The sequence below is a fragment of the Molossus molossus genome, unplaced genomic scaffold (assembly GCF_014108415.1).
Source record: "Molossus molossus isolate mMolMol1 unplaced genomic scaffold, mMolMol1.p scaffold_m16_p_11, whole genome shotgun sequence".
Lineage (NCBI taxonomy): Eukaryota > Metazoa > Chordata > Mammalia > Chiroptera > Molossidae > Molossus > Molossus molossus.
This window is the reverse complement of record NW_023425346.1, coordinates 80,244,085-80,260,370: the sequence shown is the minus strand read 5'-3', so window position 1 is coordinate 80,260,370 and position 16,286 is coordinate 80,244,085. Positions and strand designations below refer to the sequence as shown.

Sequence of the window (16,286 nt, the reverse complement as noted above, 5' to 3'; positions counted from 1 at the left end):
TTACCCACCTTAAAAGCAGCACCTCCGTGGATGATGGATTTGATAAAAATCCCCAAGTCTGTTCCCGTCTCTCGAGATTTGTTCCCTTTCAAGCTCACCCCGAGACCAGCAGAACCAGAATCATTCAGGGGGATCTCGAAGGTGAGTTGATCAGTTGTTTCCGGAGAGAGAGCATGGCAGTCAGGTTCTCCTTTCTGTTGGGGAAATGCACATGAAAAGAGCAGAGGGAAGAAAGTAGGTTAATATTTGCACACTCATATGGCCAAACACAGATGCATTTGGTAAGACAGGGTGACTGGACCTCCAACAGCTGTACTCCTGCTCCCTCTGGGCGAAGGGTGGTCTTTCTCTCTGCAAGGGGCCACCACCACGTCCCTGCAGTGGCAGAAGAGTTTGGAGAATAATATTTGGTGATGGGAAGCACAGAGGATCCTTTGGCAAGGCAGAGCCATGTCACTGGAAACATTGCATAAGTACTTGGAAATTCAACAGAATATTCTCGATACTTAAAGAGGCTCGGCATTAGACTTAGGGAATCTTGGGCACCACCAAAGCCCTTAGAGGTAGTGTGGTTGTAACACCTTCATTGTACAGATGAAGAAACAGAGCTTAGTGTAGAAATATGCTAACACTTTGAAGAAATATCTGGCTTATATAATTTAAAACATATAATTTACTATGAAAAGCATTGCTATTGAGAGAGATTGTTAATAGGATACAGAGCATTGAAAAAAATAAAATGTTAACGTTATAGAGATTTGACTTATGATGGATATCACCGAATTAAATTTGACTTTGTCAAAACTCAGGCCTTAAGCATGGTTCTTTTGGTAGTATAACTGACTGGCAGTCTATTTCTGAGCCTAAACAAAAATGATAACACACAACAAATATTCATGTCCTCTTTAACAAATGACACCTAGCCATAAGAATAACTGTTCCAAAAAAAAAAAAAATACAGATTATGGTGGAAAAGGCACACTTAGGGTTCACGTATCCAGGGAGAAGCCCCCGGTTAATCCTATTTGCTCCCTAGTGACCAAATACACTGGTGGTAATAGGAAAGTGTGCCCACACTTTCCAGGTGCCCCTCTACATCCCTCCCAAGCTTGCAGAAAGGTGAAACTCTGCCACAGGGTTTAAAATTTGAAAATGAGATAGCCCTGGAAATGATCAACTCATTCTAGGTCGGTAGTTCCTTCCTCTCTATAATTATGTCTGGAGACTCTCATCTTAAGGTCACGTTGAGGGACTCTTATGCAAAATTACGTATTTTCAAAATTACTGTGAATGTCTGAATGTCAGTCACAAAATACTTACTATAAAATCAGAGGTAGCAAAGAACCCATAATTAAAACAGGATTAGGAGGTCTGATCATAGCCAGATCCATGAACTAGTGTGGCGTTTTCAACTCCTACCAAAATAGGGAAAACCCATGTCTCACTTTAAAGAAACAGTTCCTTCCTTTAATTTCATTGTAAATGAAGTTAGCTATAAAGATTTTGACAATAGGTAGTTTCAAAGAAATGAAATTTTATTAGTTAATTTAATAAACTTCTTACAGGTTAGTTCTTTTAACCAACCCATTTTATTATTATCTAAGAAAAAATCCCATTATTTGATTCAAACTTGCTCTCTTTTTTTTTTCCATTGGAATGTCAGAGTTAAATAATACATGTAAATTATTAGCCTTTATCTTTGTCTTCCAAAATGCCCTATTTAGAATCCATAACATTTCATAATCAGTTATGTTTCCAGGCCTCTCTGGGATTTGGTTAATTTAAGTCTAATAAAGTTCTACTGAATTAAAGTATACGTTAAAGAATAGCTGTTTTTACTAGAACTTTGAGAAAGAGAAAGACTAGAAAGCTGCTCTGGCTTTTTATCTACAGAGACAAAGAGACAGGAGGACAGCTCTGCTTGAGTAAAGCCTCCATTCAAGCCCCTTTACTCTATAGTCGAATCGGTTTTCTTTTGGCGACTGTTTAACTCTTAATAAGATCGACGACCACTATTGGTACTAGTACCTTTCATTAAGTATAGAAGTGGTAAAAACAAAATGGAAATTTGGTGAGAAGGATGGTTAACTTTTCATTTTACACTTAAAATGTATGTGTTTTAAGTCCCTGATAACTGAGAGCCAAATGTAACACCCACAACAAACCGGTGCCGATGGTACCTGGGTGGGTCTGCACTGAGCGCTCCGCACACAGCACTGCATTCACTCTCCGCATCAGGCTTCTGGTTACGATGGTGCACATTTCCAGATGAGGAACTGAGGTGCACAGCAGTCTGTAAGCACTGTGTGTGCACGTGTGTAAGCACCGTGTGTGCATGTGTGTACCGTGTGTGCATGTGTGCAAGCACCGTGTGCATATGAGAAAGCACTGTGTGTGCACATGTGTAAGTACCGTGTGTGCATGTGCAAGCACTGTGTGCGTATGTGTGCAAGCACCGTGTGTGCATGTGTGTAAGTATCCTGTATACAGTCCATAAGACTGGTCGGTGCTGGAGCTCTGTGGGGCCCAGGCAGTGTGGGGCCCATGCCAGACTAACTGCGACACTGTCTCAGCTCTGAGAACCGCCATGGTTTGGTCTCACCACAAGGAATTCCAAGGCAGATCTGACAGTGACAGTAAGATGCCATGCGATTTCACATTCTCCACCCAATTACAGTTATGTTTTATATCTCTCTTATGCTATACCAGGCTCAAGCCATAATTAGTGGTCTCTAATGAAAGCAAACTTCCCAATGGTGAAGGAAGTCATTACAGTAGTTAACACAGCAATTTCCTGTTAGAAATAAATGTCCCTTTACCTAATGTACAAAAAAAATCAATATACTGAATGCCTTCCTCCAATAATCTTGGCTCAACTAGTAACTCTAAAAATTAAACTCAATCTCGCCAGATAACACTTTGGAGCAGGATGGAAGGAGGTAAAAAGTCCTCATAAGGGCCTTAAATGCAGGACCTCAGTAATAGGATGAGCCCAAGGCAGGAGGACACCCAGACCTTAGACTCTGCCTGGCTTCCTGGCTTTCAGACGAGCTTTCCCACAGGAGTAGCCCTTGCTTTTTCCATGCAAGACATCCAGGGGTGGGGGGTGGGGGGGGATGGGGATCCAAAGAGGCAAGCCTGGCATAGTAAGGAAAATTGTATGAATGTCGTTTATTTCTCATGTTTTCACTCTCTCATACTTTGCCACCAGAAGCCATGTTTCCGGAATCTCAGCCCTTGATGCTCCCAGTGCAGGGCCCGGGGTGGATGCCCAGGGGCCCGACTGCCTGTGTCCAGGCCTAATCCTGGCACCTGCTCTGGGCCTGCCATACAGGATCCTCAACTCAGGCTTCATCGACCTCAGCACAACTGACATTTGGGACCTGCTAACTCTTTGTTGTAAGAGACTGTCCTATGTACTGTAGGATATTTAGCAGAATCCTGGCCACCACCCACTAGATGCTAGTAATAGCTCCTTCCCCTCTTGTGACAACCAAAAAGGCCTTTTGACACTGCTAAATGTCTTCTGGGGTCAATGCTACCGCCAGGTGAGAACCACGGCCCTGAACTGACAACTGCCAAATGCAGTCGAGGTTAAGGCCACCAGGATCCAGAGAGGCACTGGGACTGCAGAACTGCCTGTCCCTATGCTCCCAAGTCCCAGGAGGGGGTGGCAGGAAAAGCCCCTTCGACTGACTAGGTCTCAGGCTCATAGGTTCATGACCGACCACTCGGTTGGTTAGAATGAACTACTAGGGAATTCTGCACTTAGTTATGTCTGGTTTTATAGGTGCTAATTTTCAGAGGCAGAAATGTGATCTCTGTGGCATGAACAGAGTAGGAAAAGTGATAAATACTAAATTTACTGGTACACATGCAAAATACTACCTTTTTCTTACATAAGAATTGAGAAGAAAAATGTAGCCTGCAAGTGGTGTTTGTTAGGTTAGTTATGCTTACATGTATGTTTGATAGGTTACTCATGCTTACATGTATGTTGTATTGCACTCTTATTTATTAAGAATCACAGAATTATATAAAATAGTATTAACACAAAGACTTTTAATCATGTGAGATTATGATATGAAATTAAGCCCCAAAACTGATGTGTACAGTGTATTTCAGTTATATAACATATATACTTTATACACATACTCAGACACCTACTTGTCCACCTGTTACCTACCTGCCCTCCCTCCCGCCTCATCTATTTCTTTAGGAAAAAACTTGGTTATCTACTGGTAATGGAATATGGACCATTCTTATGCAGTAGTAAATATAAGTAGCATATATGCTATATATGTTCTTTTAAGACTATATATAATACATGGTGCGTATACATATTCTATAAACATATATATGTGTGTGTCTATGTGCCTGGTATACTTATAGCTCCTCTTAGAGTCGCCAATGATCTCCATGTTGCTCAGTACGATGGTCAACTCTCACCTTTCATCTTTCTTGTTCTGTAGAAGCATTAGACTCAATTGTTCAAGATCCCACTTCTTGAAATACTTCCTTCCTTTGGTCCCAGGACATGAATCTTTCATAGTTCACCTTCTACTTGACCGTCTGCTCCTTTTCAGTCCCCTTTGCAGTGTCTTTTTCATCTCACCAATCCCTAAATACTAGAACATCCTAGGAGTCAATCATCTGATCTTTGATTTTCTTTCCCATCCTTACTTCCTAGGTTACCACATCTAATTTCATGGTTTTAATTATCATTTACACACTCAGGAGTCACAAACTCATATCTCTACTCCTCTTCCCTAAACTGTGGACACATATAACCAATTTTCTAATGATCAACTCCATTAGGATTTTTACCTTGACATTACCATGGTCCAATAGCTCATTCCTTAAACTTGTTCCTCCTGAACAAGTAAATGGCAATTATATTCTTCCAGACAGTCAAGCAAGAGACCTCAATGCCATCATTGACTCCTTACTTCATACCCTACATCCAACCCTCAGCACCACCTCTAGGCTCTACCTTAAAACACAGACTCTGACCACTCTCACTATCTCAACCATTCTTCTTACATGGTCCTCTCTGTGATAGCGCCTCCTTTCTGCCTGCTGGCTTCCACTGTCTCCTCTTTGGGTTACTCCTCAACACAGCAGCCAGAGTGGCCCTAGTAAACCAAATACTCAAAATCTTCCAGTGATTTTCCACCTCATTCAAAGAAAAACCCAGTTCTTAACAAGGTCCTATAAATTCTACATAAGCCGAGTACCCTGACTCTCTGTCCACATGGGTCTTCCTACTTCTCTCAAAACCACCTTGCACACTTCTGCCCCGAGTCCTTTGCACCATCTCTTCCCTCTGCTGTGAGTGCTCCTCCCCTACATTCCTGCAGACCTCCTCCTCTCACTTTCTCAAATCTCTGTTCAAATGACAGTTTATCAGTGAGGTGTTCCCTGACCATTCCATTTATAATTGCTTTAAGGGCCTCCCAACACCACCCTACCCATGCCCATTAGCCTGCTTTATTTTTCTCTGTAGCATTTATCACACACTGTGCACTTACCCGCTTATGTTTAAATAGTCTCTCCTGAATGTGGGAAGTTTTGTATTGTTCTTTTTTTTTCTTTTTCCCACCAATAAATCACTAATGATTAAAACAGTACCAGACTCAATAAAAGGGCACTGGATAATTATTTGTTGAAAGAATGAATATGTGAGTAAATGTCCAACAGTATGGGCTTGTGTGTGTGTGCTTGCATGTGTGTATATATATCTATATTTCTATATACATCTCTCTATATATATCTGCGAATGTGTATTTGAGGCATGATATATATATATATATATGTATATATATATATATATATATATGTATATATATATATATATGTGCAAATAAATTGCTGGCATGGCACTTAATTCCTACTAGTCCAGATTTCATCAATTTAAATTTATCTGAACTAGTTTTTACATTAAAATAATAAAATATCACAGTTACAAGGAACTTTAAGAGTAACCTAGCTCAATTTCCCTCTTCATACCATACTTCCTGCTCCTAGGAGAGATCATAACCCAGTTGAGCTACAACATCAAATTCTCAATGAAGGCACATGATGTGTCATAGCTACCGATTTGTGATTGACATTGGACTGTTCATGGTTTTAAGCTGCATCACGTACCTTGATATATGTGAACAGTGCAAACAGCCACATTCATGTTACATGTCATCAAGTCTGGGAAGCACTGTGATCAAAGCTACATTATCCATCTGCTTACCTGTCTTTCTGTCTATCCTTCCATGCATATACATATATATGTGAACACACACACACACACACACACACACACACAGAAGCTTCATGAAAAAATACCTAGAGTGCAATGGATTCTAGTAGTTTCTAAGATACGTTATTTTTTTAAAACCTTTAGTCACAACCCACTATATTGAAATAATGGACCATAGTTTTTAGTTTGGAAAACACTGCAATGATGTATATGTAGGCATTATCTTTATTAAATAAAAATAGAAGTGAAATGCAAAACCAAACGGTGAGTACAATGTTAACTACCTTTTCTTTTTAAAATTTTTCAGGCCATTTTAATACTTTATTGTATCTATCCCCAGCCTTAACTAACCCATTACTGTTTTCTAGGCAGACATTCTTCAAGTTCTTATAGCTGTTGTTCAGTTCTTGTCATAATTACATATATTTTCCTTCTCCCTCCCTTTCAGTTATTTCTTTTCCTATTTCTCCATTCTCTCATTTTGTTCTCTATAATACTATTTCTATATCTAAGCATAATGAATAACCTGTCATGGTTGGAATTCAGGAACGAGACTGATCCATTCTGGCCCAAGTGACAAAAATTAATCCGTGCAAACCATAGTCATTCAACAAATTTTTATCAAGCATTAACTATGCACTAAACATCATAATGTGAAATGGCCTGTCTTTACAGAACATAATTGGCAAATAATTTATTGAACAACATGTGAGGACTTTGGGTTTAGTCACAGTATTAACTGCGAGTTAAAAATAGACTTTAAGAATAGGAAAGAGGAAACAGAGGAATCTACACAGCTAGACCTTGCCAGATAGGCTAACCATTTTTATCAAACAAATATGAAAAGTAATTACTTGGCGTGAGAAGAGGAAAGAGAGGCAGGAAGATGGATGACTAGGGAGGCATCTATATTATTAGCTTAAGAGTGTCCAAATGGGGCCATTTCTGGAGTCACAAATGTTCTTGTATTGCAAAGCAGTGCTTGATTCACGCATGCAAGTGGTAATAACTTGGCTTTTCAAAGCCCGGGGGAATCCGCCAGTCTGCAGGGCCAATGTTCAATTTCCCAGAAGCCCAGGTCAGACCTGAAAGCATCCATGCTGAACCTTTTATGGCCCTCATTTCATTAAATGCTGTGTTCTTGGCTCAGCACGAGTAAGCTCTGGATGTCTTTGCCTAGCCTCCCAAATGTGTAATTAGTCTGTGTAGTGAGCAGCTTACTTTATGCAAGACTTATGTTTCACATGCAATCATTTTGTCAATTACCAAAACTCAAAGAAAAGAGCTTTAAAAAAAATTTGAATACTTTTTTCTTTTTTTTCTTTAATAAAGCAAAAGCCATACCTGGCAATTCTGCCAGGATATTTTATAATAAGCTTAACCACTGTTAACTTTTATTAACTAAGTCAATTCTAAGGAATTTGAGGTGATGAAACTTTTGTTATAGCTAAATAAATTCTCACAACAATGAAAGGATAAGACACCTGCAAGACATTTAATTTTCTGAAATTTTCAATCTTCTAAAAAAGCATAAGTAGCTATTATAAACATAAAAGCTTTTTGGCCAGTTGGATTACATAACATTCAAAAATGTGGATATCACCCCAGAGTGAGGATTAGAGGCTCATTCCAACAGCTGGGAGGCCTTTTATTTTACATTATATTTTTCAGAGAGTAAAGAAAAGAAGACAACGAGAGATGAGCTGGCACACGCCAATGTAAATGGTACTCTGAGGATGATCACTGTAATAAATGGTAAAGGACTCTCCCACCACTGCTAGTATATAAATGAAATCTGCAGAACTCATGGTGATTTACAAGTGGATAGATTATCTTTTAAAGTCTTTTGTCTTCTAGACAATATAGACAAATTACCAAAAAGAAGCAGAGATCATAGTGCAGATAAATTTTTTAAAATCTACTGAATTATACTATAGGTTGTTGAGACTAACCCAAAAGCTCAATATTATACATCAATCATATAGAAGAGAAAAATGTAAGTTAGTGTTGCAATAAGTAGGAGAAAAGTTCCACAGAGTTACATGTGAGCAACACTGGTATTTCCTTTAATGGATACAACTTTTTAATGTAGATTTCTTATAGTTAGCTCAATAATCAATATTTTAAATATATGTCCTTATGTGATCCCCTTCAATGCACATTTATTCATTTTAACATAATCCTTAAACAAAGACTTGAATGAAGAAAATCCCATAAAATATTTGCAATTGAGACGCTTAACTGTGTCACAGTTTTTGAAGGGGACAGAAGGAGGACATGACAGAATTTATCTCTGACGGAATTTATCAGAAAACAATTTTCTTTAAGTAAAGGATTAATCTAATGCCAGGAAATAAATGTAAAAAAATAAAATGGCCATTCTTTCTTGCCTGTTCAACCTAAAAGTACCTTAATTTAATACTAAGTCAGAGATTAAAACTAACGAAAGTAAAGTAAGTCAGAATTAAGATTCCTGTAGCAACCTTTCCCACTCCTACTTACAGCACTTACACTTGACAGATCAGCAAATGCAACCGTTTAAGTGACACTGGCAACTTTTTTTCCTCTTCAGATAAAGATTCAAGAAATGAATACAATATTTTGTCATTAAAAGTAATATAAATGAATATTCTATATTCAGACAGCATGGAATTTTATAAAATTAGAACCTGCTTTGTTCTGTGTTTGCTTCTTCCTCTTAAACGTGGATTACAGAAACATGATTACACATATTTTAAATATGTTGTAGGCAATCACTTAGTGGTTAAAATACAAGAATACATGCTTTCATATGAATATGAGATCCAAGAACAAGGAGTATGATTGTAATAACTCACTGACCTAAAAGGGAGGCCCAGTGGGTCTGATTCTAAGGGGAAGAGACCTATTCGAGAAGCTGGGTTCCTTCCAGTATCTTTGTGATCAGAGTACTTTGCATGCCAGGCTACCTACGTGTAACACCTTTAAACGACAACTCAGCTCTCCAGGCCAGAGAGTATACAGATAAACGTGTGCAGCACCTCATGGAGGGGTGCAGACCAGTCCTCGTGTCTGCTGCACCCACAGCCCAGCCCACCCTCAGGAAGGGGGTGGCACTGAGGAAATTGGAGGTGCCCTCTGACCCCACCACAGTCAGCCCAGGGCTGCTGGGGCTTCCTGAGGAAGTGAGCCTGAGCCTGTGCCCAATTAGAGCTTCAGAAACCCTGAAGCCGACCAAACGGGTTCCCCATAACACATGGATCAGTCGAAGGTCTAATACGCAGGCTCACAGTCCCTACACGTAATGAAAAAAAAAATGAGGGTTTCTATGATGAAAAAGTCTAGAGAAAAGGTTTCTTTATTTTGGGACTTCTCTGTGCTTTTAAAAGGTTACTACATAGTCCCTACTACCATCTCCTGAGCCGTGGCCCACATTTTTGTCTGAAGCACATTAAAGAAACAGCGTTCCTGCGCAGATGCTGAGAGCAGTGCTGCCTTCGAGAACATGGGGAGGTTAGGCTAGAAAGAAATGGAGCAGAGAACAGAGAAGGCTCAAGAGAGAAGCCTTGTTGTCATGAACAAAGTCCCAGAGATACCGCACAAGTTCATGGTCAAACCCTCCAGTTCCATTTCTGAATCACACCTGTGTGCATGTCCCATGTGTCACAAGCAGCATCAGTGACAATGAAGGGCCACAGGAGCCGTGCCAGGATTCAGGACATGCAGGACAGCAAGTATGTTCTGAAGCTTTAGAAGGAGGGACTCCTCATTGCATAAAGGGAACTAAATGTTTAGTTTACTTATGAGACATGTATTATGAGACATTTAAAAATATAATATTACTTTTTAGTTTTGGATTGGGAGACGTCTATAGATAGTTTTAAGACAATGAATTGCAGGTTGTTTTCACTGGGATTTTAGGAAGTATAGTTACAGAATAAAATCTCAAATCATTACAGTAAAAGTAAAAGAATGTTCTACATAACATTCTCCATTCTTAGTATATGTGTCATTATTTAGCGAAGAATAACTCTTTTAGTAAAGAAATATAGCTTTCTTTCCAACTTAAGAATTCTAAAGGCAGAGACTACATCTCAGTTACCTACATTTACCTACATTTTCCCTAGAGGACCCTGTTCACATTCTTTCACTTCAAGGTGCAGTCATGTTGATTTAATCATGCTACAGTGCAAACCAGTACTACCCTAGAAAGTGATATTTGTTTCATGGGGAGGGTCGTTCCTATTTGTTGGTTAAGGCTTTAAGAAAATCAAATGATAAAAGTGTAACTGTTTGAACCCTATCCTTCTTTTCTGACGACTGAGTTGCATCTGAGAAGATTCCATGCAAAAACCAAACCCCCTTAGTGTACTATTAATGATGAATAATCCTAATGTTCTTATCATAGGTATATATTTATAAATATTATATATGTAATACATCACTTGCAGATAGATATAATTTGCCCTTTAATAATTAAATCAATTAACCTGTTAAAATTAATTTTCAGATAAAACTGACTATAAAATAAGAAGTCATTTAGGTTCTAAAGAGTATGAAAACCCATTAAAGTTATACTGTGATATATCTCCCTATCCTCACTACTACAAAAAAGTTTGAGAGGGGAAATCTACCCAGAGTTAATTAGTTAATTAATGGGAGAAAGGGAATGAATGTATCAGTTGGCTGTTGCCATAAAAATGTTGCATAACAAACCATCCCAAAATTATGATATGAAAAATAAGGCATTTCTTTTTGGCTCACATATCTGCAGGTTGATGGGGGTTTGGCTGATCTAGGCTGGGCTCAGGTAGGCCTGCCTCCACGCTGGGCATTAGGTATATGTCTGCCTCCCACATGTATTTCTTATCTTCCTTAGTTCACTGGATTATCTGAAGCATGCTTCCCACATGATGAAAAACAGGAATGTACAAGTGAAAGTAATTGTAAAGCCTTCGCTCATAAAATATCATTAACGGCTCATTAGCCAAATGAATTCACGTGGCCAGATCCACAGGCTATGGTTGGAAAAGTACTCTCCACACACCATGAGACAATGACAAGAGTGTGGATATATAATGCTATTATCGGAAGTGAAGAATTGAGACCAATAATTGCATTCACCAACTGGGTGATTTTTTTTTTTTTTTTGGACACATGGGAGACACCAAGGATTCATGATGTATCATAGGGCTTGTATTTCTCTTAATCATGTCTGTCTCTCCTTTTGATGTCACATTTTCTATTTGACACATATACCCATCTGGTATGAGCTGAATGTTTGTGTCACCTCCAAATTCATATATTGACGTCTTAATCCCCAGTGTGGTGATATTAGAAGGCGGGGCCTTTGGGAGGTGACGAGGTCATAAGGTGGATCCCTCATGAATGAATGGAATTAGTGTCCTTATAAAAGAGAACCCACAGAGCTCCCTAGCCCTCCCACCATATAAGGGTACAACGAGGAGTCTGGACCCAGAGGGCCCTGATCCGACCATGATGAAGCACTGACCTTGGACCCCCAGACTCCAGAACTACAAGAACGAAGTTTCTGTTATTTACAAGCCGCTCAGTTAGAGCAGCTCAAACAGACAAACACACCATCTTTCCAGTCTGCACGTCGCAGTGGCTTCTGGATCTGTAATACTGCCCCAAGGCAGAGGAAGTAGATAACCTGATTCAGGGAAGATCCCTCCTCCCCTCTCTCTCCACTGTTCCTGCCAAGTTCTAGAAAAAGATTGTTCAGGAGGCCCCAGGGTCCTAAACAACCGGCTTGAACTACTGAATATTGTTTTTCACTTTACATCATTCTTTTCCAGTGCGCACCTTCCAAGTGCTCCTCCGTCTTGCTGTTACATAGATAGGACAGCAGGACAGGGTAAGCGAGCAACTCCTCTGACCCCAATTCCTGTACAATCAGTGTGTAATTACAAGAAGTTTAAGAGTTCAGCACACTTCCAATCAATATTTCCCTAGATAAAGGTTGTGCATGGCTTCCTTCTTCCCTGCACTAACGGGTCTTAATTTTCCAACAAAGTCAAACATGCTGCACAGACTAAACAAGGACAATCTCAGTTCAGTTCCTACCTAAGGAAGTACATGTTCGCAAAATTTAATTCAGCACAACTCCAGTTTTACTTGCTGATACATGAAAAAGGAAAGACTCATCTAAGCCCAATGAGTGAACAATCCTTTTTAATTATTTTCCTGATGGTACAGACCTACAATTTTCATGATACTTAATGAAATCACACATAAGGAACAATCTATTTCCTATGTATGTATGTATGTATGTATACATCAAGTACAGAAATTATTTTCACCTCAGAGGATATTTTACAGGGAAGGTTTAATGGAATAAAACTCTACTTAGCATTTCCAAACAGCCTGACTGTGTCACAGCAGTTAAGACACCTCTTCCTTCCTGACGTTATCAGCAGGAAAACAATTTGCATTCCTCTGAGCTCCCATTTCGGTTTCTTTTCCCCATTCTTATGATCCTCATCACTTTCTATTTTTACAGTTATTTGCTGGCCTGTCTCTCTTAACTCCACTGTACCATTGTGATCCCATCAAAGGCAGGAATTATGTTTAATTCAGCTTTGAATCCAGTTTAGCTTCCAGTAGGATGCATATGTGTAATAAATATTTGTGCTAGGGCGACTTCGTAAATTATTCTGTTGACATTTCTCTGTCACAGTGCCCTTCTTGAGATAATAGCATTAAGAGACCAGAAAAATTGACAGCTGTATATCTTTTTTTTTTTTTTTAATCTTCACCCGAGGACATTTTCCCATTTTTCGTTCAGATAGAGTGGGAGGGAGAGAGAGGGAGAGAGAGAGAGAGAGAGAGAGAGAGAGAGAGAAATATTGACGTGAAAGGGACACATCGAGTGGCTGCCATCTGCACGATCCATCCAGGGCCGGGGACAAACTGCAACCGAGGTACGTGCCCTTAGTGGGAACCAAACCCGGGTCTCTCTGGACCGCAGGCTGACGCTCTAACTGCTGAGCCAAACCGGCCAGGGCGACAGCTGTGTATCTTACAACTTATTGATAAGATCATAATTTTAACACTTCTAGCACACACATTCTAGCATACTTGTTAGATGAAAATAAAATCAATTAATGTTACAAAGAGCTTCTCTTATTTTTTAGATGGGATTCTCTCTACCTAAAATCATTCTCTCCCCTTTTCTCACTTTGACACCCACTGGCAAACCTTACTTAGCCATCAAAGCCCATCTTAATTGTCACCTAATCCCTGGCTGGGCCCTCATCTGGGTCTCTTTAGCATCCTACACATAACTAAATTACAGCACTGATCACATTGTCTTACGGTTATTTGTTATTATATAAATCTTTAAGAACTTCAAGGCAACAATGACCATTCTACTCATATTTATGCCACTAGCACCTATTCTAACACATGCCTGAGAACGCATGTACGCTGAGTATTTTTTAAAGAGCACTCCTGACAAGCGCTGCATTGGTTAGCTCTTCACTTGTAGCTCAATGTAGGCCATGCTTCCGTTAATATGGAAAACTAGCTTAGAAACTGCTCATTGAGTTTTGATACTTTGTAATATAGACGACTGGCGCCACCACCATCATCACATGGAAGTTTGGAATATTAGGTTGGGCATTTGGGGTATCTATAGCAACAGAGGGGCTTCCTTTTCTCATTTTTATAACAGAGCCAAGCTTAATCATGACCTGTTTGCACTTTGATGCCTATGAAGGGCTGAGTTAGGCAAGAAAATAGCTTGCAAATGTTTCTGCGAACTCACATTTATTTTGGCTCATCTGATCACCATATCCGCTCTGGAGTTTTGATATGGGGTGGAGTAAATCTGTCATTCGCTTCTGCTTTATTATGACAGCTGGTACTATTTGGCAACTACCCTGTTCAAATTAACCCTAAAAAAAAAACTTTTTTACATTTGAAACTAAGACAGTGTCTATATCAACTGCTGAACAATTGGTTGAAAAGTTTAAAATCACTTATAAGACAATTCATTTATTATAAATAAATCCGAAAAGCAAGTAAACTAAAAAGAGCTTTGATGTTTATTTTCCTAAAAACTAAACTGGGCACTACTTGGGCACAAATTAAAACACTCTTAATATATCCGGTACCCTCCCATCTTTGTCCTTCCAAAATCATGGCCTGGTAGGCTCAGATCATCCAGAATATTTTTATACTGTGTTTGACCTGAAAGAAGAACCAAAGTCATAATTCAAACATGTTAACGACTAGTAAAGAGACACCTGACCAATTATGTACTTGCTAAGGCAGTCCTTAATCCCAGCCTCTGTCTCTGTGGATATAGAGTTCATCCCATTATTTTAGCCACATCAAAAGTAGGGCATGGGCTAAACCAATATGTGTGATTTGCAAAGGCAGCCATATTTCAGTGATACAAAGCAAGTCCTCTAGTGCTTAATGGGGACCGTATGTTCAGTTATTTCTCTTTTCCATTACACTGAGTGAAAATCCAGTGTGCTTAGAGAACAAGCTGAGAGACCTAATCAAAAAGTCAAAATAATTACAGAATCATAAGTGCAAATCATTTCCTAATATGTTATAACTCAACACAATAGGTACGTAACAATTTTAACCATTATTCAGCATATCAGTACACTTTGTACTCTGTCCAGATCTCTAACTTCTAACAAAACTATCTGTACTAGTAAAAAAATTAGCTGCAACTTCCTAAGAAATATTAATAGTATTCTAAGGGCATTGTGTATGATCAACAACTCAGTTTTTCCTCTAGTATTCTATTAGGATCATCTTCCACATTCTCTTAAAAATAAAACAGATTTGGAAAATAAAAAAAAAGAAAGAAAGAAAGAAAGGAATGGCCTTCCTTTTGCTTTCCTCACTCTTTGGTCTGTGGTCATTAATGTCTACTCAATACCACGCTCAGTCATCTGTCTCTCCCGGGATAGTACTTTCAATTAAACCTTTTATTTCACCCAAGAACGTCTGTTCTCATTGACCACTGCACTTTCATCTGTGGATTTATGATAATCTAATGCACATCTCCTCACAGGCAGAATGGCCTTCTGAGTCCTTATTGTTCCTACACCAGAAGAGAAGCGAAAAACAAAATTAGCTCCTTTGGAAGACAGGAAGGAAACCGCATTTGTTTAACACAGCAAGAGGCCTTTCACTACCTGCCCAGTGGCCTTGACCACTGCGGTGCCCCGGCCTCTCCATGTGCTGGCTGCCCTTGCCTGGCTGCTCCCGTCTGATAAGACTTGCCAATTCCCTGGAGAGTCATTGAGAGCTGAGGGTGAGAGGCAGAGCAATCTTCGGGTTACATTTTCAAAGGTTTGTGAAGGAAGTGAGACATTTACATGCTATCGCTAGCTATTCTCTTCTGCGAGAAACCCTACAGGTTAAAGAGGAACCTCTGAACTCTTATCTGGCAGCAAAGGCTGGGCTTTTAAAAAACTAAGTGGCTTATGAGCCAGCAATTCCACTTCTGGGAATACATCCCAAGAAACTCGAAACATAATTCAAAAGAATATATGCACCCTATGTTCATAGCAGCACTATTTACAACAGCCAAGATCTGGAAACAACCCAAGTGTCCATCAGCAGATGAATGGATGAAAAAGCTGTGGTACATTTACACAGTGGAATACTACTTGACTGTAAAAAAAGAAAATCTTAGCTTTTGTGACAGCATGGGTGGACTTGGAGAGTATTATGCTAATGGAAATAAGCCAGTCAGAGAAAGACAAATACCATATGATTTTACTTACATGTGAAATCTAATGAACAAGATAAACTAACAAATATTATAGAAACAGACTCAAAGATACAGAGAGCAGACTAACAGTTGTCAAAAGGGAGGGAGGTTGGGTCGCTGGGTGAAAAAGGTGATGGGATTAATCACAGACAACAGATGAGCAGAGGGAAAGAGGGGAGGGGGAGGTAGATGAGGGGGAGGGTAAATGGTGATGGAGGGAGACTTGACTTTGGGTGGTGAACACACAATACAGTATAGCAGATAATGTATTATAGAATTGTACACCTGAAA

At 39.4% G+C, this 16,286-nt stretch overlaps 1 protein-coding gene across 1 annotated transcript in view; it reads right to left on the bottom strand.

The window, feature by feature from the left end:
- PARD3B (par-3 family cell polarity regulator beta) overlaps nt 1-16,286 on the bottom strand; it is a 979,738-nt gene that overhangs the window by 398,239 nt on the left and 565,213 nt on the right. The window contains exon 11 of the mRNA XM_036254726.1: nt 9-194. Within this exon, the coding sequence (XP_036110619.1) occupies nt 9-194 (186 nt within the window). The remainder of the gene's footprint in view (nt 1-8; nt 195-16,286) is intronic.